Source organism: Aethalodelphis obliquidens, unplaced genomic scaffold, assembly GCF_003676395.1.
Source record: "Aethalodelphis obliquidens isolate GAN/ISIS:26980383/991018 unplaced genomic scaffold, ASM367639v1 scaffold137, whole genome shotgun sequence".
Classification (NCBI taxonomy): Eukaryota; Metazoa; Chordata; class Mammalia; order Artiodactyla; family Delphinidae; genus Aethalodelphis; species Aethalodelphis obliquidens.
Window position 1 is genome coordinate 367,724 of NW_020838081.1, and position 22,195 is coordinate 389,918.

The window sequence follows — 22,195 nt, forward strand, 5'->3', positions numbered from 1 at the left end:
TCCTACGATGTTCTCCAGTTTATCAGCTGATACATCAATTTATGCCTTGAATATATATTGCCTGGTGTTAATTGACCCTTGCAAGTTACTGTCATAGGCAGTTGGAGGTGGGGGGAATGCTCCCTGGAATGCCTCCAGCCTCAGAAAACATACGAGTTATATGAAGGACAAATAAGGATTTTGACTTATCTTTTTGTTAGTTTATTTTGTTTGTGTGAGAGAAAGTGCAATAGAACAACATGAGAACTGCTTTAACCAAAAGAGTATATCAGTGGCTTACTTTTTCTTCATTCAGTGCCATCTCCACGTCCAGATAATTCTTTCCATGAAAATAATGTGTCAACCAGAGTCTCTTCCCTACCGTCAGAAAGCAGTTCTGGAACTAATCACTCAAAAAGACAACCAGCATTTGATCCATGGTGGGTATTTTAGCTTGTTTTTACTCTTCTTTTTTCTAATTGTAGATTTTAGATTTCATAGAAATTCTGGATAAAACTTTTTAGCGTTCTTTCCCCTGCTAGGCCTTTCTTTCTAAAGAGAGATTGTTTAATAAGGGAAATGTGATTTGTCATTATTTGTAATAGTTTCTTTCATGTTCACCATTTATATTAAATACGATGTAAAAGAAAGAAAATATCCTGGGTCAGTACATACCTCATAAGTCTTCCATCGCCTTCTTCTGACATGATTGATGTCCTTTGCTGTCTTCTCCACTTGTTGCTGTTGAATCATGTAGGAGACACTTTGCTTAGCTCTTTGTGTGCACTGTCTCACTCAGTACTCACAATCAGCCTTTGAAGTAGGGGTGCCTCCCACTCTCCAGATGAGGAAACTGCAGCTTAGAAAAGGTAAGGAGCCTGCCTGGTGCTGAACAGCCAGAAACAGGGAGGAGGGAGCCGGGATCTAGACCTAGATGCATTCTGACTCTGAAGCTCATGTCCTGTACTTCTGTGCCGCCTGACTTTCATTCAGGGTGAAAAGAGAGAAATAGGGGAACAACCCTTCATGCTACCACAAAAATGTACTGGTAGTCAGAGGATAAAATGATGTGCCAGTTTTGCTTATCCTTTAATCTTTGTGTCATGTGTAATAAAAATTTAAGGAGAGAATTATAACATACATCAAGTCTCATTAGCAGATCTTGTCTTAGGGGTAGGACTATTTTTTTAATAATGTAGACTTTATATTCTCAGCTCCCCAGAAAGACTTCCCAGAATCTAGATGTGAGGGGTGTTTAAGTATTTCATACAGCTGCTAAGCTCCCCACCAAGAGAATAAAATGGTGCCTCATTGTAACTCACTGAATTGAGAACGAGACCAATCTGTCAGATTCCATCTCTGCTGTTTACTGCCAGAATTCACACAATTTGGACCCTGTTGGCAGGGTTATATCAAGGTTTCAGTGTTACCATGCCCTATGCGGAAAATAACTTACTTATTTTTACAATAATAAAAACGGTTTTCTTAAAGCTATAAATACTTTTTCTTTTGTAAGCATACTTTATATCTATCGCCTTATTTATAAAATGAGAGTTTTAACATTAATGACTCAGAGGTTAGACCCTGGAAATAGGATATCTTGACTAGTGTCACCTTTTGGCCATGTGACCTTCAGTTCTCTGCCCCTCAGTTTCCTTGTCTGTAAAATGGGCTAAGAATAGCACCTCCCTCATTGGGTAAATATGATCGTTAAATGAAGTCAAACATCAAAAGCATCTAGAGCAGTGCCTGGCACCGTTGTGACTTGTTAACGTTAGCAGCCGTGGTTTTTGCCATTAATGTTCTCTAACTTCAGTATGACTTGCCAGGTGTCTCGTCTCCACTTACTTTGCTGATGAACTTCAGTGCATTCTTCCAACGTGTAACAGTAGACAAGATCTATACATTAACCTGAGAGCACAGGTACAACTTCTTTAAGTTAACGGCGTTGAGAGTTTTCAAGTGTGGTTTTGACAAGCCGTGAGAATAGTGTCTAAGTTGTGAGAACACAGAAGTTCAGATGGAATTGTTTTTCGTCTTGGTCATTGCATGATGAAGTGGTGATGGTTTAAAAGTGCGTCGATTGCATGTTAACATAGTCCTATGAAAATTAGGTAGGTCAGATCAAAACTAAATCCAAATGTGGGATTAACAGTCTTAACAGCATATTGAAAAAGAAAAACAAAACAACTTAACAGCATATTGTTTCTGTCTTTTTGATAATCAGTTTAAGTAGAGCTTGTTTAGACCTGGATATGTGTAGAAACCTAACAACAATTGTTTTGAAAAAGAGGCACAGTTGGGATGCTGAACTTTAGATAAGTCTTCATCAAGTCATCTTTACTCTGATACTGCTGTTATGAGGCTTGAGAGAATTCCAGAATTGCCAGGGATGAATTGGCTATATTCTTTTGTTCCTACTACCCCTCATGATAATGCTGCTATGATAGTTCTCCACGCATCATATCTAACTTAGTCTAAGTCATCCATTAAGCTTGACTTGTCTTGGATTTTTTTCTTGAACAGTATCTCTCATTGGTTCACCATATTTATATTTGAGAGAAATGCCTTTTGATAACTGTTACAAAAACATGAACAAACCATGGTGACATAGTGAATTGCTGTTCCTAAATTATCACTTACCTAAGAGCAGTCTGTTTCTCCTTGTTAGTAGTACTTCCATGTCTTTGGAGAAGAGGATATCTGTACAGTGTCCACATTTCTTGCAATAGAAAAATCAAGCTACTATGTCATACTTTAAAGTGATAAATGGATAGTGTAGTATAATACACAGAGCTGTTATTCTGGCCATCTCAGCTGTCCAGAATCCAGTTAAGAACTGGGAGATAAGCCAAAATATTTCAGAACAACAAAAATAGGGTTAATGCAGTCAGGTTGATCATCTTTACTAACGGGAAAACACCTCCACCCTCCCTGTGAGCCTGTTTATTCTTCTTTTATGCACAGTTCTAGCAGTTGGCACTGAGGTTGTCAGGCAAGAAATAATCCCAGGTAACAGTACAGTGTGCAGAGGGAGAAGGATTCTAAACAATAGCTGTAGAGAGAAGAGAGGTATTTTTGCTTTTTCTCAGGCCCCAGTGGGAAAATCATTTCTAGCTGTATGGTCTTATACATAGCAGAGATATCCATGTAGAGTATATATCTTTAAAATAGGCTGCTCTTACTTTCCATAAAAAGACAAAGTGTTTAGAAAGACTGCTGTCAAAATTGGGTTAAAAATTGACACTTAAATAGTAAACCAAATTAATTAGAAATCCCAGTCGTTGAAATAAGTGAAGAATTGCTGTCACTCGCACAATCCCAGGCTTTCTCTTCTTGTAAAGTTATGAAGACATTGGTATCCATTATTGCTTGTCCTGATAACTCGCAGAATTATTCCTGTAGAATTAGTCACTGACTTCCTACTCTCAGACATTAGCCGACCCACCCTAGTCACACTGGCAGGGCGGGAGGGTGGCAGGACAAGTGTCACAGAGTAAGCATCTCTCCTCTTCTGCGCGCCTTCATGCTGCTGCTTTTGGGGAGATTATGCTGGCACTTCCTGGCCCTCCGTCAAACCTGTGGGTCTCTTGCCTTGAGTCTGTGAGCAGCCTGAGGTCACACTCCTTGTTTTAGTTTTTCTCTGTATCTCCAACACTTAACACAGATCCTGATGCATACACAGTACTCTGTAAGTGTTGGTTGGCTTTGATTCAGTCAGTTTTAATTCCTTCCTTTTTTTAGGTGAGTCTTTTGAATTCTCTTTCCTCTTAACCCCTTATGGAAGTAGTAGCTGTTGTGGTAGATACTGTTTGAGTCCCATGACTGTTCAGGAAGGAGACTGTTATTGTTAACTGCTCCCTCCACCCACGCACACACACACACTCCTCCCCCATCATCCTCGCTGCCCACCCCACCCCCCACTGTGCCAAGTGACTAGCTGGGTGGTCCTTCTGAAAGCTCCTGTCCCTGTGATTTATGTGATCACCCACTTGCCCTTCTCTTGTGCTGCTCCTCTTGAACCCATCTGTTGCCTGTACAGTTAGCTCAGCATACAACTGTTGACCGTACCAGGTAGAATCAATAACAGGGTCCAGAATTCACAAATGAGATTAAGTCGTGCGGCGACTCTTACCCTTTGGGTGCACTGCTGGTTATAGATGTTCAAGTCTTTTCATTCATTTGTACAGCACACAGCTTTTTAGGTGCCTGTGTTCCAGGCAGCTTCTCTCCATCCCTAAGTGTCTCTCACAGGCTTTTCCTCTTATGTTTTTCTGTTAATTCTCTGTATGTGTATGATTCAATGTAGCTTTTCCCTCTCTGTCTCCCTCTCTCTCCCCGACTGGCACTCTTTCTTTCTCTCTGACTTCCTTTTGTGTCTTTTGTGATGCATGCATACTCACACCTTACACCTAGCTTTCATCCTCTAGTCCAAGGGTAATTTATTTTCTTTTTGCTTTGGCCCCTGCAATCTTTTCCCACCTGGATCTTGGCCCTACCGCCTCTCTGCAGCTCCAGTTTGAGGATGTTTTCCTCATCATTCCCCTTTCCCCCGGGCTCTAGTTTATCCAGTTCCTCTGAAGAGACCCTGCGGGAGTCTTTGATTCATCCTCTGTGTTTTGGGGACACAGGGAACTGCAAACACCGGTCTTTTTGTCCTGCTGCTTCTTCTCTTTCAGTACCCTTCCCCCACCCCCCCCCATCCTCTCACTTTCATTTTATTGGACAGACTCTTCTTCCTACCCAAATCCTGCTCCTCCTAGGACTAGTGTCTCAAGCCTTCACTTCCTCTCATGCCAATGTTAACATTCTTATAGTAACGCCCATTCCCATCCTGAGATTGTGGTCATGATGAATGTGTCCCCCTTAAAGATTTCCTGGGTTGGCAGAAAGCACTTTAACTACTGACCCTCAGCAGACCTTTGAGATTTTGTTAGACTTTAATTCTGATTAGCAAAAACTTCTACCCATTAATCTGAGTACTCTGTTGTGCTTCTAGGTTATGTGCAGACCCCATTATGGAAGGGCATAAGCTATATCATAAGCATATAATTCTTTAACTTCTGGAAGTTACAGAACATTAGGAATAGTATTGCTGGTTGGACTAGATGCTCTCTAAGGTTACTTTCAATTCTAAGAGTGGTGCTTTTGTGATTCCAGCAAACTACTTACACTGTTCTGCTGTGTTCCGTAGAACCCTCACATAACTGAATGCTGTGGCCTGGAATTTAGTTTAGGGCAGTCTGTCTTTAGGCCCCATCCAAGGGTTTCATCTCCTTAATCTCAACAGTACTTGTCATAAGAAACTTTGACCGAATAGGCCCAGTCTGTCATTAGGATGAGAGTGCTTTTTCCAGCACTACAACACTGAGTTTAAAGAATCTTTAACTTTTCACTATTCCATTCTCACTCATTCCATCATGTCTGAAGCTTTTTAGCTTTCAAAATTTTATATGCATCATTCTGAGTCCCAGTGCTAATTATTTTATTGGTTGTGTTGTATTACAAAACTTTAACTTCAGAACTTGGAACTCTCTCAGTGAGGTTTAAAATTGCAGGTCCTAATGAGTTTCAAGAACACTTGAGCCTACAGTACATGTTTTTCCTTCTTTGGTATTCCCATTAACTTTTAGGCCAAACACTTGAGAAGAAATGACCATGGCTCCTTCAAACAGTCATGGTTTTTACTTCTTGTTTTTTGTGTGTTTGTCTCTCTCTCTCTCTAAATTGTTTCCCTTGTGGTCTTTGATCACGAGTTCGTGGCTTTTCAAATGAATTTTGTGTGGTTTGTAAAACCTTTTTATTATATCTGCAGTACATGTTTGTTGTTTGAAATTAAAAAGAAGTAACAACAAATCACCAATAATCCTACTACCCAGAAATGATAACTATTAAGATTTTTAAAAATTTTCTTCCTGCTTTTTAAAAAACGTGTGTATATATACACATATATGCCTTTTTTAAAAAATACAGTTGGGCTCATATTATGTAGAAAGTTTTGAATCCTGATGTTTTCACTTCATATTGTAGTTGGAATATTCCTTCATATTAGTGAAAAATCTGTGAAGATGTGATTTTTAAAAATAGCTTCATGGTGTTTTCTATCATGTGGATCTGTAATGGTTTGTATAGATGTTTTCTGCCTTCACAGAGGTTTAATCAAGTAAAGGATGCTGGTTTGCTCATGTTTTTTTAGATGTTCTGGTAACTTTACTGTTCAGTACTCTAAAATCATAAATATGAATGAATTCTGTCACCGTTAATGTTTCTACTCTTGATTTTGGGGAATAGCTAATAGAAGGAATTCAGTCATTTGAGAAAATGGTTTTCCACAGTCATCTAGATGTTCAAATTCAAAATAGGGCCCGTGGAATGTGCCTTTTTCGAGAATGACACCATTCCAGTTGTTTTTTAAAGACCGTAAATTAATTTAAGTAATATAGGGCCTCTGTTAACATACAAGTAGTCACCTTCTTGGGGCTGAGGTGTCTTGTTTGCTCTCTTTTAATATCTCCTATTTGTATTAAAATACCTGGTGGTGTCAGTGGTATGAAGCTTAATGTCGTTATTTTCAGTTAGAAGCTTTTTTTTCAGAAGAGTGCTTTGTATTAAAGCATTCATCCTGTCTCCATTTTTTCATACCTTATCTATTTTTTATTTAGTTTTAATAAATATATATAAGATTTTTATAAAGGGATTTTCCAGTTTCAGGCAATTTTTACTTTTATTTGTAAGGTTTATGTAGCAGTATTGATTTTTTTTTTTTTTTAATGTTCAGTACCTTGGCAAGCCACTAATAATGAACTTGTTAAGCTGGTTTTTAAAAGGTAAATAGAAAAACGAAGATACTGAAAATGTTTCTGTTTCTCTCAGAGGGTTACAGAAAAGCCATCCTTCAAAGCGTGTGCTTTTCAGACTCTAATTCTGAGGTTTTCAACAGCATGAAAATGGTCCTGCGGCATAGATACAGATCATTTGTAATAATGCTCAAATTGCTCGTTCAAGTGAGCCTTTGCCAAAAGGCTAATCATTAACCATGGTTGATGAGATTCAGTTCCTTCTGTGGTTTTTAGAGGCTCTTTACCTATGTGCTTGATTCTTCATGGCTATTTGAACCTGGTGTCATGCATTTTTAGTCTTCATTATGTTTGTCATATAATGGCAGGAGAATGATTGAAAGATCAATATGATAAAAATGTCTTCCCATTTAGGAAAAGTCCTGAAAACATTAGTCATTCTGAACAACTCAAGGAAAAGGAAAAACAAGGTTTTTTCAGGTCAATGAAAAAGAAAAAGAAGAAATCTCAAACAGTAAGTAGATGGCCAGTTTCTATTTACAGTGGCATCCGTATGAGTCTGCATTAGTCTGTGGGTACTTTACACTTTGTATGTGACAAAGTGAATTATTTTCTTATTGAGACTTAACATGCATATACTGTATATGTTTCTCTCTCAAATTCTATACAACTATCCTCCTCTCACAGAGCCTTTTCTAGGTTCAACAGAATCTCCAGGAATAGAAGAAATTTAATTTGGATGAAAGAGAATGCTTTAACCCTTTCTCAATAAACATCTTATCCATGTGGGTTTATATTCATGTAAAAACTATGAAGCTGCAGGATTTATTTCTCTCTGAGGGTTAAAGATACATGAAAATTTAGGAAATGGTTTTGGTTTGTGTTTAAATCTTAAAATTCTTAACTAACCATCGTTCATTGTTCTCCGCTGGCTGGTTATCTGATTCCCATGTTGACAAGTGCATTTCTGGGCTGCCTAGTCACAGACAGGTCATAGTATTTGACATTTCAGGGCTTGCTTTAGTAGGACATGTTTATCCTGTGATTGAACTGTGAAATGGAATGAGTCTCATTTCCTGAGAGCCCTCCATCTCAACCAAGGGCTGGGTGCATGGAACTGTGCAGGTCACATCACTGAACGAACCAGGCAAGGATTCTGCTGGTTAGTGACGTGAGAACACGTGGGGAAGCCAGGCCTCCAGGCCAGCAGGAACGTCTTCACCCACACAAGGCGTTCTTCCTCCTTTGCTTTATGACACGTTTGAGACTAGACAAGGTTGAGTCAGCCATTTTAAATTATTTTGTTTCTAGTTTTACTTCATACGTGATTGACTCTCGTTTATTTAAAAAGGAAAAAGGCATAATCAAAATGACCTACCCAGATGGACTTCATTGATTTCATCTCTTAAGATGAATAGATTAGACTCAGTTTTTCTGAGGTCTGTTCCGTTACGAAAAGTCTAGGATTATGACTCAATAGTGAGTAAAGATGAGATAGATGATAGTAAAAAGGAATATAATATTTGAAGTAAGGATTTAATAAAGGCCTTCCTCGATTACCTTTCTAGATTACTCTTTACTTGCTTGTTTGTTAAATTTATGATGTCACTATAATATAAATATGAGCTCATTACAGAAAAATTGAGAAGAAAAATGATCATTTCTAATCTCACCACCCTATCACAACTAGTATTAGGATTTTGGTATATTTCCTCCTAGCTTTTTGGCCTGTGCATATGTTTATGGAAAGAAGGTGGTTTTTTAGTTTGTTTTAAATAATAGTAGTCATTCTAGTATAATTTTGTATTCTGGCTTTTTAATAGTATTTCTGTCACACATACACACAATATGTACGTTACTACACAGATTTTATTATCTTCATTTTAATGGCTGCATAATATTCCTGAAATGTTTATTTAGAAAAAAAGCAAAACCTGCCTATATGGCTAACTGAAACTCACTTAAAGTAGAAGGTCCAGTCAAGATGTCACTTAGTTGCATATTAACTACATATGTTATTTAGACCAGATGAACAAAATAGACCTGATTTGAAGTAGAGAAGTTTAAAATATGTAAAGTGCTATTAAAACTTATATCATCATCTGTGGAACATATTTATCCATCATGAACATTAAACTTAGACTACCTCCTCCTAACCACTGTTATTTTTATTTCGAGTTTGTTTTTGTTCTTAACCTCAGGCCCATAGCCATTGTGGGGTGATTAAGTGGAAGAAAATAGCAAGGACACAGGAATTGAAGGTGTTTTTGTGTGTAGATTTAGCTTTTGATATCTGCCTTAGACCCACGTTAAACCTGCGGCTCACCATGGCATGAGTCAAGTATGTACATGTTGACTGACTATTATTCAAGATCTGGTTCAAATTTTAGATGTTTAAATAGTGTAGAGTAGGGTAAATAGGAAATTTACTATTCTCTAACATACTCTCCACTTGAACTTACTTTTTTTAGGGTTTCATACTTTTCTTTTTTGATATGTAAAGCAACTGCAAAATATCTCTGCACAGGTCACAATGACTTAAGCCTTCCAAACCAAAAGTTGTTTATACCCTCTGCATTTTTTTTAATTAAAAGAGGGAAAAAAATGTTTAAAGGACTTTGATATCTAGAGTAAGATTTCCAAAAAGCACTCAGCATAGTACTTCCTGGCAGACCTCAGGCTCCCAGGCTTGACATTGTGTTAACTCTGCCTCCTTCACTTGAGCATTGGAACAGAATTAAATTTAACTTTTCTTCACTCTCTAGAACTCAGCAAAAGGAAACTAGGTAAATGAACTTTGAAAGATTTAAAGCATTGTGGCCTTTGCATAAGATTCAACAAAATGGTAATCTGATACCCAGTGCACAGAGAGTAGCCTCTGTGGGTCCTAAATCTACTTTAACCCCTTTACTTTGCTAACTGCCCAGGCAAGTTGTGACCTGCCCAAAGTTGCACAATCAGTTGGGAGAACGGGAGGTGGGTTCTCCTGAATAGTAGGCCTAGCTCAGTCCCTGCCAGGGGCCCAGCGGTACAGAGCGCCGCCGGCTACTTGTCTTTTTTTTTTTTAATTGAAGCATAATTGATTTACAATATTATATTTGTTTCAGGTGTACAGCATAACGATTCAGTATTTTTGCAGTTTACACTCAAAAGTTATTATAAGATAATGGCTAGAATTCCCTGTGCTATACATTATATCCTTGTTGCTTCTCTATTTTATTTTATTTATTATTTTTTTTATTGGAGTATAGTTGATTTACAATGTTGTGTCACTTTTTGCTGTACAGCAAAGTGAATCAGTTATACATATACGTGTCTGAGGTCTTTCTTGTGGCCTCCTTAGACATGCAAGTTAAACTCTTCCTGGATCCCTGTCTTGGGAGCAGGAAACCTTATGGGCTATTTTACTCGAATGTCTTCATACACACCAATAAAAGATGATCTGAACACCTTCATATACATTCTGGTTCTCTGACAATTGAAATATCCAAAACAGGGAAAAGTCGTGCCAGAAAATCATTCTGTATTGTAAAGATGCCTGCTTTGACTCAAGCAAATCTGGAAGCCTCCTTGGGAAATCTGGCTTCAGTTCCACATTCAGACAGTTACATAAGCCCTCAGAGCATATGGTGACTTTGCCAACTTGGTAATTTTACCCTAGTTAGTATCTCAACTGGTAATCATGCTTCAGTTTAAGGATTGAACTTTCTGTTTCTTCACTTTTGTGGCGTATTCTGAATTGTGCCAGCTATTTTCCATGGGGTGAATACTTCTCACAGTGTAGAACCAGGCTTCTTCCTCAATGGTAGAATCCTGCAATATTGATATATTCCTCTTCCAAGTGATGTTTTCTGGTTCAAGAGTTGACCACGTTCAGAAAGGTTTGCGGTGTCTTTTTCTTTTTTCCTAATAGACCGGCAGATTACATGGTAGATTATTTAGTTGCTTAAGACCTCTGGCAATTAGGAAAAGATTGAAGCTCATCAGTAGCCCTTTAAACATAATTCTTTGTAGCAGTCCTATTTCTGATAATAAATAAATAAATCCTTAAATGTTTTGTAAGCTTAATGTGAATATATGTGTGTAGGTCTCTAGAGACATTCCTGCTATAGGTATTGAGCCTGTCCAAATGTTCTTTATATACACAGAAGTTTCTACATGTCTTGAATTTACATTATTGGCATCTTCATGTCCAGGTGAGAAATGAAACAGAACCTCTCAAGATGCACACACAGCACAGAGATTCTTTCAGTGACTGTTAATATTTAACAATTTGAGAGCATCCAAGGGCTAGGAGTTTCAATAAGAACACCTTCTTTTTTTTCCTTGGCAATTAGTTTATTTGTATCTTATATTGCAGACAGATTCCACCAACGGGGAGAATCCAAGCATCAAGAAATCCCTCTTTCCTCTTTTTAATTCAAAGAATCATTTAAAGCATAGTTCTTCTTTGAAAAAGCTTCCTGTAGTCACTCCACCCATGGTACCCATTTTTACGTATGGTAGCCCTGAAAACTGCTCCAGTAAACTTGTTTTACTGATGACAACAGCATGTCTTTTATTTTCATGGGGTCATATTCTCTTTGTGCTAGTTAAGTACCTGAGCCAGTTCCATAAATTCACTGAGATACAAATTCTTCGACACTCTGGATTTCCTGAATCAGTTAAGGAGGTTGAAGCATAAAAGGCTATTAAACAAACAAACTAGTGAAAGGCTAGTTTGGGTTGTCTGATTAGCCAGTTGTTGGCAGACAGTATTCATAAAATCCCTTATTTCCTGTAAAGAATTTGATTAACATTTACAATTAACAAATGTCTTTTGGTTTGGCTCACAAAGTTTGTTAACACTTGGTTGGCAGTTTGTCTCTTTGAAACCAAGTGAAATTGACCAAATTGGGTGAGCTTGCAGGCTCCATGAAAAAACAGCTTCTGTTAGTTGGTGATTTGCTCTTTCCTTGCCTGGCTCTAGCTTTTGCTGGTCACTTAGTTGAAGGCCAGGGCTTTTGCACTCTCCTCTGTCCACCAGAATCGGCGAGTGGACCAATTGCATTCGTCTGGAATTTGTGGCACAAATTTCTAGCACTTACATAGTGCATAATGCTAGACCCAGATTTACTGGGTAGGTTCTTGGGAATATGATTCAAACCATACTTTCTCACTTTGCTATCCTTAAAAGCCTGCTAGACTTCTTTGGCACCACCAAACACAGTGTATGGATCATTTTCCCAGCAGGAACAAATTTTTGTTTTATTGAACTGGTTCATAACCTAACTGCAATATGGAATGAGGATACGGCAGCAATTCCTGGTACAGCTCAATTTAACTGCTCTCTCTTACAGCGACTAAAACTAACAGCATGGGAATGCTTTAAGGGTTGAGGTTTAACAAAGCTGCATGACATCTGCCAATTTTTCCTAATGCAGGGAAAATTATTAAGAGGGCAGCAGACTTTAACTAGCATCACTTGCATTGTGAACATTGGGAGAGTTGTGATTTCTTTTTTTATTGAGTCTTCTTTGGAGGGGAGGGGGGTGAGTTTTGGTTTGGTTTGATTTGCTTTCGTTCTCCTCTTGCGTGTGGTTGCATATCCTATTTAGGCTTACTGGTGTGATTATTGAATCCTTGTCCATATTCTGCTCTAGGTGCCCAATTCTGACGGCCCTGATCTTCTGACATTACAGAAAGCCATTCACTCTGCTAGCACCCCAAGCAGCAGACCAAAGGAGTGGCGTCCTGAGAAGATCTCTGATCTACAGACCCAAGTGAGTGGTGCCTGCATCACTCCTAGACTCTCAGACTCTGCAGTGACCGGTCTCTCCTGAAGAGAGGACAGGGTTGAGAAATTTAGCCTCTCAATGTTACAGCAAGGCTGAGAGTCTGCCCAGAATATACCCTCAGAAATAGCCAGATGCATCTTGGTAGTCCGGATGAATGGAGGAAAAAAGCGAGGTTCTATTAGTCTTCACCTGCGGGTAGGGGGAGGACAATTAAGGGGAATGAATAAGATACGGTTCCAGTCCACAAAAACTCTGCAGCCTAGGAGAGAGAGAAAATTCACAAATGACCATAATTCGTGGTAAAAGTGAAGCGTACCGTAAAATGTAGGGGAGGGTAAGAGAAGGTAGTGCGAAGATTAAGCGTTCGTTAAAGGTGGTAGCCTACAAACTGCGCCTTGAAAGACAGATATAGTAAGCTTTCTGAAAGACTGTTTAAGCTTCTGAAATCCGTACTAGTTTTGATAGAAAACCGGCAAACATTCGCATTAGGAACTGCATATTAGAAAGTATGTATAGTCACGTTTCTCTGCCATAATGGGGGAATAAGCAGAATCCGAATCCATAAATTTTTCAGGTAACTGAGGTCTTATCTCCTTGAAGCAACCTGTTTTGATGGAAATTTTTAAATATTGTATCTTTTCAGCATCCCATAATGAGCATAGTAACATAATCTAACTTGTTTTTGATTATATTCAATATTTTATAAATCTCTTAGTCCTCTGTACTGAAATTTCTCACAACCCTCATGAGCTTTTGAGGCTGTAGGGTTACTTGTGCCTATAAATGACCATGGATTTCTGTGATTCGGAGGAGTAGGTTCTATTTTATAGGTTTATTGTTTACTCTCTTTAACTATAAGCTGTTACTTAGAGCTGCTGAGAAGAGCTCCCTAAATTTCAACTGTATTTGCCCAGCCATTTATATTTTCTGCTTCTAACATAATATTGGCTGGAGGGGCGAAGACAGTGTAGAGAACCAGATATCCCAGTTATTGGACGTGTACCCGAACTAAAAGCACAAGGCTGTGAGTGAGAGGGCCTGATGTTCTATTCCTCATTTATTAAAAAAAAAAGAGAGAGAGAGAGAAAGAGAGAGAGAGAGAGAGAGAGAAAGTACAGAGTTTTAGAACCTTCTTTTAGAACCACTTCTTTTGCCGAGAAGCTCTTTTCAGGTAACTTTATATCTCCATCTGAACTATTGTGATTGTTCAATAGTTACATGTGGTCAGGGCTGTAAAAATCACCAGAAATGACCATGGAGGATGCTTCCCCAGGAGCGATTTCTACTCGAGTCAGTGCTCAAGCAGTAGCCCCTGGATTTCAATGCCCTGTGCCTCCGACTCTTTAGTATTTCTTGAGATTATCAACATTTTACTTTGCTGAGCCCTTAAAAGCCTTGAGGCCCTTGAGGATTGGCAGCCGGAGGTGCCTCAGGCTGGGGCTTCGGCCCACGTGCCGGGGTCCGCGGTGAGGGCCTTGAATGTCAGGGTGCTTTCCCATGCCTCTTCTGACGGTGACCCCATCAAGCCTGATAAAGAGGAAAGGGGTGTGAGTCAACTTTGGCCAGTGAGGAGCCTGTGGGGCAGATGGCTTCTGGGACCCTCCTTCCTGTTTTGAAGTCCCCCCCACAGTGCAGCACCCCATGAGGCGAAGGCTCCCTATGAGTGAATTGTGTTTTAGAGTCTCTAGGGCTTTTGCTTATTTCTGTGTGCTTTGCATTTTTAGTGCCCAAACTTTACCTCCCCCTCAAAACAGTAAAACACCAAAAAAATGATAAAGTGCAGAAAGGGAACACTGGGATTTTGCAATGCCAAGGGAAAGGGAAAATCAGGGAGATAAGAACAGAAGGGGGTACACAATTTTTAGCCGAGTATGTTGCTACCTATTGAAACATTACATTTTTTCAGTTACTTTTGCCGCTAGACATGGTGGAGTGGCTGAATTTTAGCAGGTGAAATCTAAGTGGCAGCTTTATGCAGAGTTGTTGGGAAGGAAGTCTTCTCGAAAGGGAGAAGCACATCCCTTCTTTTGCTTCTTTCTGATGGTTGGCGCATGAGACCTCCCCCCTCCCCCCCATAAAGATGGGATGCAGCCAGATAGAAGGTGCCTAAGCCTTTGATCAGTCACCATACCAGCTCTAGATTTCTTCTACGTTTCTAGGCTTTTTCATTAAAGAAAAATAACTCCAATCTTGCCTGAAAAAGAACAAAAGAACAGATAAGGCTGGACTGGCCCGTCCTCCCCCACACCCGCCCTCCCTGGCTCCACACGGTCATCTCAGGTCTGTGCTCCTTTTCCTCCCAGCTTTCAAGTCTACTCTAAATTAAATCCTACATGCACCCTCATCTTTTCTTTCAGAGCCAGCCATTAAAATCACTGCGCAAGCTGTTACATCTCTCTTCAGCCTCAAATCACCCGGCTTCCTCAGACCCCCGCTTCCAGCCCTTAACAACTCAACAAGCCAAAAATTCCTTCTCAGAAATTCGGATTCACCCACTGAGCCAGGCCTCTGGTGGGAGCAGTAACATCCGGCAGGAGCCAACACCAAAGGGCAGGCCGGCCCTCCAGCTGCCAGGTCAGATGGACCCTGGTTGGCACGTGTCGTCTGTGACCCGGAGTGCCACAGAGGGGCCTTCCTACTCTGAACAGCTGGGTGCCAAGAGTGGGCCAAACGGGCACCCTTATAACAGAACAAATAGGTCCCGAATGCCAAATCTGAATGATTTAAAAGAGACAGCCTTGTAATGTGTGCTGGAGTGGGGGTGGGGGGGAAAGGGACAATCCGGTTAGGAGGGGAAGGGCGGGGTGGGGTGGGTGGAGAATGGGCGGGGCCGGGGTGGTAAGCCAGTATTTTCAGCTTTATCAAGGTGTGTGCAATATTGTATGTGTGGAGCCAGCTGGCTCCTCACGGCCACAAATGCTAGTCAGGGATCTTAGAGCCACAGGAGTTCCTTAGGGATCACCAGTCCCCACGAGTCTTGTGTGAGAGTGGATAGTGTGCAGCTGAGGAAGAAGACACTTTTGCCAGGTTCTCCCCCTTAGGTTCCAGCTCTAGTGCAATCGCCGTTGAACTTGGGAAAGCCAGGATGTGTTTTGGCACTGCAAGGGATAGAAAAATATGTGTTGACCGATGTCCTTACCACAGATTTTTTTCCGCCTAGACTAAATGTGGGGTTTATTGTAATCCAAAAGTATCCCTTTGAAGGGTTAGCAGATGAACTAACTGTATGTCTTAAATTGTTTTCTAAACTTCCATATTTGATAGGGTTTGTAACATTTATTTATAATTAATTAATATTGTACTGTTATAATCATACCTTTTCTGTTAAACGTAAAGTTATTTTGAGCTGTTTGGAACATTGTGAAGCAGTGGGACAGCTACAGTAGTTTCTATAAAAACTAAACAGTAACGTTTATATATTGCATCAGGAGTATTTTATTCTATATATAAATATATATATGGTAAATATCTGTCTGTTTTATAAATATAATCATTTAAAGAAAGTATCGTTATGACACTATCTGCCATATTTTTATACATTTGTGATATGAAGTGAGTATTATACTTCTAATCAAGGGAGTTGAATTGTGGCTGCTCGTGACTGTAACCGTAGGAACCTTGCTAAACTTTCAGGCGACAGCGGCAGCTTGTAGACACGATCCTTGGTAGCAGACGAGATGCAGCATCTCCTTCTGAACCCACAGGGAAAGAAAGTTGGCTAGGCCAGTGAGAACTCCAGCAGGCCTGTTCCGTCCTCACACAGTTGGCTCCTCTTCGTGTCCAGGGACGTTCCTTGCACCTGAGGGGAGAACAGATCCAGGGTTACTCATGGGGTCTTTGTAGAGAGAATGTGCTCTTCTACTTAGCATTAGCGTAGGGCATAGACCAAAGATTTGCCAGTGAACATTCCTAGTTGCGAGGTTGTAAAAGGTATCTGCAGATCTTGCAAACCAGCTCTATGCTCCTGAATCCTGTGCACTGTACTGGAGACTCTTGGCTGGTAGCGTGTGAGATACATGTGTGGCATTTCTATTTCTAAATGCTTCTTTTGTTATCGCTCTTTCCAATATATTTAAAAGGCTCCTGAGGCAATTCCAGATGTAGAGAAAATTGCTGTACTCATCTTCCTGAGACGGTCCATTTGTAACAAGTTTATCATGCACATCAATAAACACACATACGCACACACACGTGGCCAGAACAGGACTTACCTTTCCCTCATTTGATCTCCTTCAACTCCCAGGTTATTCCCAAGTATCATCAAGGCCTTTGGCCAACAAGGGTCATAGCCCCGCGTTTCTGGGCCATCCTTGACAGAAATCACCTCAATACCATCATCCGTCAAGAGTATTAGATTTTCGGAAGTAGTCTCTTAGCAATAATATTTTTAAAGGTCCCCTCCCACCCCTCAAAGAGGTAGCTTCTCGGTATTTATTACTTGTCCCAGGACTGTGAGAGTATCAGCCCCTGAATCAAGTTGGCTATAATTGAAATCTGCTGAGTTACTGTTCCCCTCCCCCAACATTTTAAGAATCATAGCTCTGATGATTATGAAGATTATAAAGAAAAAGGTCTTAGTTTCTTTGAAGCTTAAATTGTGTGCATATTGCATTTTTATATAACTACTATAATGATGTGTATTGATTATATATAGAGGTCATTTTAAGGTGCTTTTAATTTAATTTTAATAAGTGTAATAGGCACTAAAATAAAACTCAACTAGGTACTATCATTGAAACAATTTGATTCAAACCAATAGTTTGCATGCTCTTCGGTTCTTTTTATATCTTACTGCTTTCACCAGTTCAGTGCTGTCTGAGTAGCTCTGAATTCTGGCTTTTTCCAGGCAGCTGCCCAGTTATATAGTGATGTGGACCCTTAGCAGTTTTTGCCTGGATACTAATGACTCTAAAAGGGTGTGTAACTCTTCTTTTTTAAACTCAACCTGTACCTTGTATTCCCCCTTGCAAACCAGAAACTCCATTTTTTTCCTCTGGAAAGACTTCTCACTGTGCTGTGCGCTTAGGAACTGCGCAGTCACATTGCCATGCTGTGGCATTTGAGGCTCGTCGTCACCTAGGGGCTGGTTTCCCATGTTTTCATCCGTGCTAACATTGGGATCTTAGATATTTGCAGAACATTTATATTCGTGATGGTTCTTCAAAGAAGGGCTAGAATAATTGCCTTCTACCTAGAGCAAAGTAAACCTAACTGATGAAGAGTCAATACATACTTTTCGTACATTCCCAGATTTGAGCCAGAAAATATCTGCAATGTTTTCAACTAGTGTTTTTGACGTAGCTCTTTTATCCTCTTCTCAGCTTTTGTCCATTCTGACTTTCATTGACCTCAGTAAGCTGTAAATGATCTACAATTCGCATTTCTAGCATGCATATTTCTCTTCCTGGTCACATGGTAAAGTTTTCTCTCAAATCTAATGGGCCCTCTTTTAGCTCTGAACTTATTTTCCTCTGGTTGATGAATTATTGGCCTCACAAAGATTGCCATCTGTGATAAGATTAAGGACTTGACTTAAGGTCACAAAAGTCTGCATTTTCTTCAGGAAGGGAAGTTTATGACATCCATGTTCTATCATCTGCCCTAACTTCCTAAAGGATAAAAAGGTTGAATGAAGGCTTATGAATTGCTTTGTTTATGGAAGTATCGCTGATCTTGTGAAAAGAAACTCTGCTTTACTGTTTTTCTACTTTTGCTTTACCGCCGTCCTCATTATTCTTCTCAGAAGTTCTGAATGAACTTTTACTAAACCTTGTTTGGTTTCAGTCAGAGGTTTAGCCTCTCTAGAGCCCAAGACAAAAAGTGCTCCATGCTGAGGGGCTCAAGTGAGTTATCTACAGCAGGATTCTCGACCAGGGCCAATTTTGCCTCCTGGGGACATTTGGCAATGGCAGGAGACATGTTTGGTTGTCACAACTGGGGGTGGTGGTGTGCTACTGGGATCTAGTAGGTAGAGGCCAGTGTTGCTGCTAAACATCTTGCATGCCCAGGACCGCCCCCACCAGACAAAGAATCATTCAGCCCCAAATGTCAGTAGTGCCGAGGCTGAGAAACCCTGCTCTACCATATTCCAAGCCCACCTGTCTGCAGAGCTTGGCCCCGCGCTAGTTCTCTGCAGGCTTCAAAACTGCAGGTACGAATTCTTTAGCGTTGCATTCTCTTAAAGAGTCTTCTACCACCTTTCTTGAATCCCTGGAATCCTACTGTCTGTTTTCATTATCTTGGACCTGCTAAAAGGTACATCCTTTGGGAGGGGACCAGAGTCACTTTATAGGTGTTTGAGAACTTAAATTCTAGGTCAGCATCCTTAGAAAATCTTTCATAGAGCCATGAAGCTTATATTTAGAAGCAAGCAGCAGCCTGGCAGATTGGCATGATTTTTACCAACTGCTCAAAGGCATCCGTGGCTTTTAGCTGTCTCTCCCAAAAGAAAATGTGTTTGTTTTTAATTTAAGTCATTTAATAACTCTTTACAAATACTGGCGTATGACCGATTAGAAGCAAAAAACTCTTAATTGGTGGTCATGATGTGGCTGTTATAGGAGTATTTGTGCCGTGTGCTTTGGTTAAATCTGTTTTAAAATGTACTTTAAGATTCACCATTTGCAGTTGTACTTTAATTCTAAGCTCAGAGCCATGCTGGGTAGTTTCCAGTCGCATCATGTATTATAAAGTATGCTGTGGTTGTAGAGTTAGACAGTTTAGCATATTTCTAACCTGAAAATTAGTGGGCTTTGCTACGAAATGCTACCCCATTTTTCCTTCCCAGCACCTCTTAGTTAACATCATAGTACCCTCACTCCTTAAACTAGTTTTTAGAGTAAATAAGGAAAAAAGCCATTTATTTTCTTCTAGCTAAGTATTGAGAATGACTCATAAGTGTACAACTGTTTTTTAAGGCCAAGAGGATTACTTTTCAAGTATGTAGAAGGCTCTGTCCATTTCTGTTCACCTAGGTCCTGGTGGGGACTCAACCTTTAGCAAGGGCAATGGCTCATTGCGACTTATTCCTAGAGCTTAGCTGGGACTCAGAAATCTGCATAATCTCTCCTGGTCAGAACATATTTTCTGGAGAGCAGTGCTTTTATATCTAGAAGTTTGTTAGCTCCTGCATTATAGTCAGATATTGAGCTCCGTGCGAGCACTAAGATCCACAGACTCATACTTTTGTGAACTGGGAATGTGGTATGATACACTGAACCAAGTCAGAAAATATTGAAATATTTCCTTGCCTCCTTCAATTCATCACTAATAAAGTGTGTAGGCAGAGAAAACTTATTTGCAGTTAAAAAAAATGGTTTCTTTAAAAGGGGCTGCAGAAACAACAGTACATATGTCATAAGTGTCCTGTTGCTAATCCGCAGGGCCAGGATCTCACAAGAAGGCTCTCTTAGAGACTTAAAGGGCCAACTTGCAAAATAAAAACTTGTAAGTGGCTCTGATTTCTTCCTTCTGCATCTTGACCAGCTGAGATATAGAACATAATAACTTGAGGTCTGATTCAGCTGGGTAAAAAATTCTGTATTAGAAACCATGAGTAAATGCAAGAAAGTAAATCTGTGACAGGATGAGTCCCTTGTCTTTCTGTATACACACAATGTGGTAGAAGTACAGTGGCTAGGAAACTATGGGCCTGCTGCCCTATTCTATTCTATTTCTTCTTTTTTAATCGAATGTACTATAAAATGTCATAGACTTTTGTGCCAAGTCAGTTACTATGTGAATATTCATTTCCCATAGTGCTTTGTTAATACATCAGTGTTAGGCCTGGTCCTGACTCCACCTTTCTCCACTCCAGGCACTGACCCACCTTTCTGTGTATCTCCTATAGGCTATTAAATATGATCACAACCTGCCTTGTACTTCCATTCATTAACTGTTTACTCCCAAGTTTGAGGGAAGTTTGTCTTTTGTTTTGCCAGAAAAAAATTTGTAATAGTCTACACGTTGGATTTCTAGGGCCAGAGAACTGTGGCAGTGAAACTGGTATCTCTTCTAAGGCCCTTCATTACCCAAAAGGTTAAGCTCTCTGAACCCCATTTGATCCTTGGGTTGTATTTTGATCTTCCTTTGGAATCTTAAAAATCGGTCTCCATGTTGTATGCAGATTAGAAGTTGCCTTGTTCACTACTCTTCCAGCGCATAGTATCAGGGAGAAAGAGGCCTTATCTGTTCCTCCATCCCCTCCGTTTTGACAGACTGCAAAGAATTCCTCAGGACTTCCTTTGGTTTGGGATTTTACTTTCCCAAAAGCCTGATCTGATTCATTTCAGGCATAGACAAGCTTGTCCTAGTGCTCTGCTTCAGGGCTAATCAGACAAAACCCAGGAATAGAAAAGGTAGATGCCTTGACTTTTGTCCCTGTTGGGGGATTAAAGTGTTTATCGCCAGAGTTGTCAAAAGCTCCAGTTACAACGCATTCAGTTTCAAGGGAAAAAAAAATGATGCTTTTCCTTCTGGAGAACTTTTAAGTTCTCCACAGCAGCTTAGATTTTCCAAAATGGAAAGTAAAGCTTGTATAAAATCTGTTTTCACTAGAGATATACAGTCGATTATAGTCACCTCAGTCCATTTCCCTCTCCTTGTTTCCTCCTTGGTCACTGATTGAGTCAGGCTGGAGGGGTAATGCTGTGATTGTAAGAAGTAAATTCTCACGTGAACGTGGACTGATTAACAGAAACAAACCAAACAAAATAGTTGCCCCTAATTCCTATCTCCAAGAATTGCTTTGTGCCATTTTGAATTCAGGTAGTTATTCTGTATATATTTAGAAGACTATTCTGAGCTTCTTCAATCTCTAGGAAGTTTGAAGGGGGTATCTGGGAAGACACAGAGCAGGGAGACTTTGAGAACCCTGCTTGTGCCTGAAAACAAAAATAGGGATAAGCCAGAATGATGTAACATCTAAGTTTGTGGTAGATGAAGAATCAGTTGAAATTCTTAATTGCACAGACTTTATAATCCATAATATAAAGTGTAATTCCATACTTTGTACTGTGGCAAGGGTGTGACGTGGTGTTAACCTTTTTAATTTTTGAATCCAAGCTGAATTTAAAGTGTTGAATATTTAAATTCCTCACAAGCTAATTATGAACCATTTGTAAGGTGTTTATATAACTCTTTGTATCATGTATTGGTACATCTTATCAAGTTTTTTCTGGCATGTATTCCATTCTAAACTTCTGTAAAATTTCTATTGTTGCTGTAAATATTATACAAATATCTATTCCGTGGTAACCTTAATTATCAGCATGAAATGGTTAATTTTTACTGAGCACAATGTATTTTTGAATGGATCTTCCCAAACGTCTTTAATAAAATGCAGATTTTGCACTGACTGATGTGATTGCCAGGCCTTCCCCATCTTGAGCACTGTGGTCCCTCTTGTTTGAACAACAAGCAGCTCCGTGGTAGTTCCTTCTTTGTAAAGAACTCGTTTGAATTCAGATGAGGGATAATGGGCCTTTGAATTTGGAATCAGTTTAAGGGACAGAAATTATTGTAAGGCAGGGCAAATCCTGTTATTTACCGATGTTGATAATTTTTTTTTTTTTGTATTTATAAAGCTTTTTTCCCCTTCTGGCATTTTGAAAACTTTGGCTTCTTTTACACTTGAGTGTTGCC

At 39.7% G+C, this 22,195-nt stretch overlaps 1 protein-coding gene across 4 annotated transcripts in view; it reads left to right on the plus strand.

The window, feature by feature from the left end:
- Nucleotides 1-21,909, plus strand: part of CDKL5 (cyclin dependent kinase like 5) — a 189,406-nt gene extending 167,497 nt beyond the window's left edge. For 3 of the 4 annotated variants that reach the window (XM_027099683.1, XM_027099684.1, XM_027099685.1), the window contains 5 exons: nt 296-419; nt 7,191-7,290; nt 11,137-11,259; nt 12,419-12,538; nt 14,911-15,310. In XM_027099683.1, the coding sequence (XP_026955484.1) occupies nt 296-419; nt 7,191-7,290; nt 11,137-11,259; nt 12,419-12,538; nt 14,911-15,297 (854 nt within the window). In that variant the 3' untranslated portion in view covers nt 15,298-15,310. Of the gene's footprint in view, nt 1-295; nt 420-7,190; nt 7,291-11,136; nt 11,260-12,418; nt 12,539-14,910 lie in introns of all 4 variants that reach the window. The other variant, XM_027099686.1, reaches the window with a different exon arrangement.
- Nucleotides 21,910-22,195: the final 286 nt, after the last annotated feature.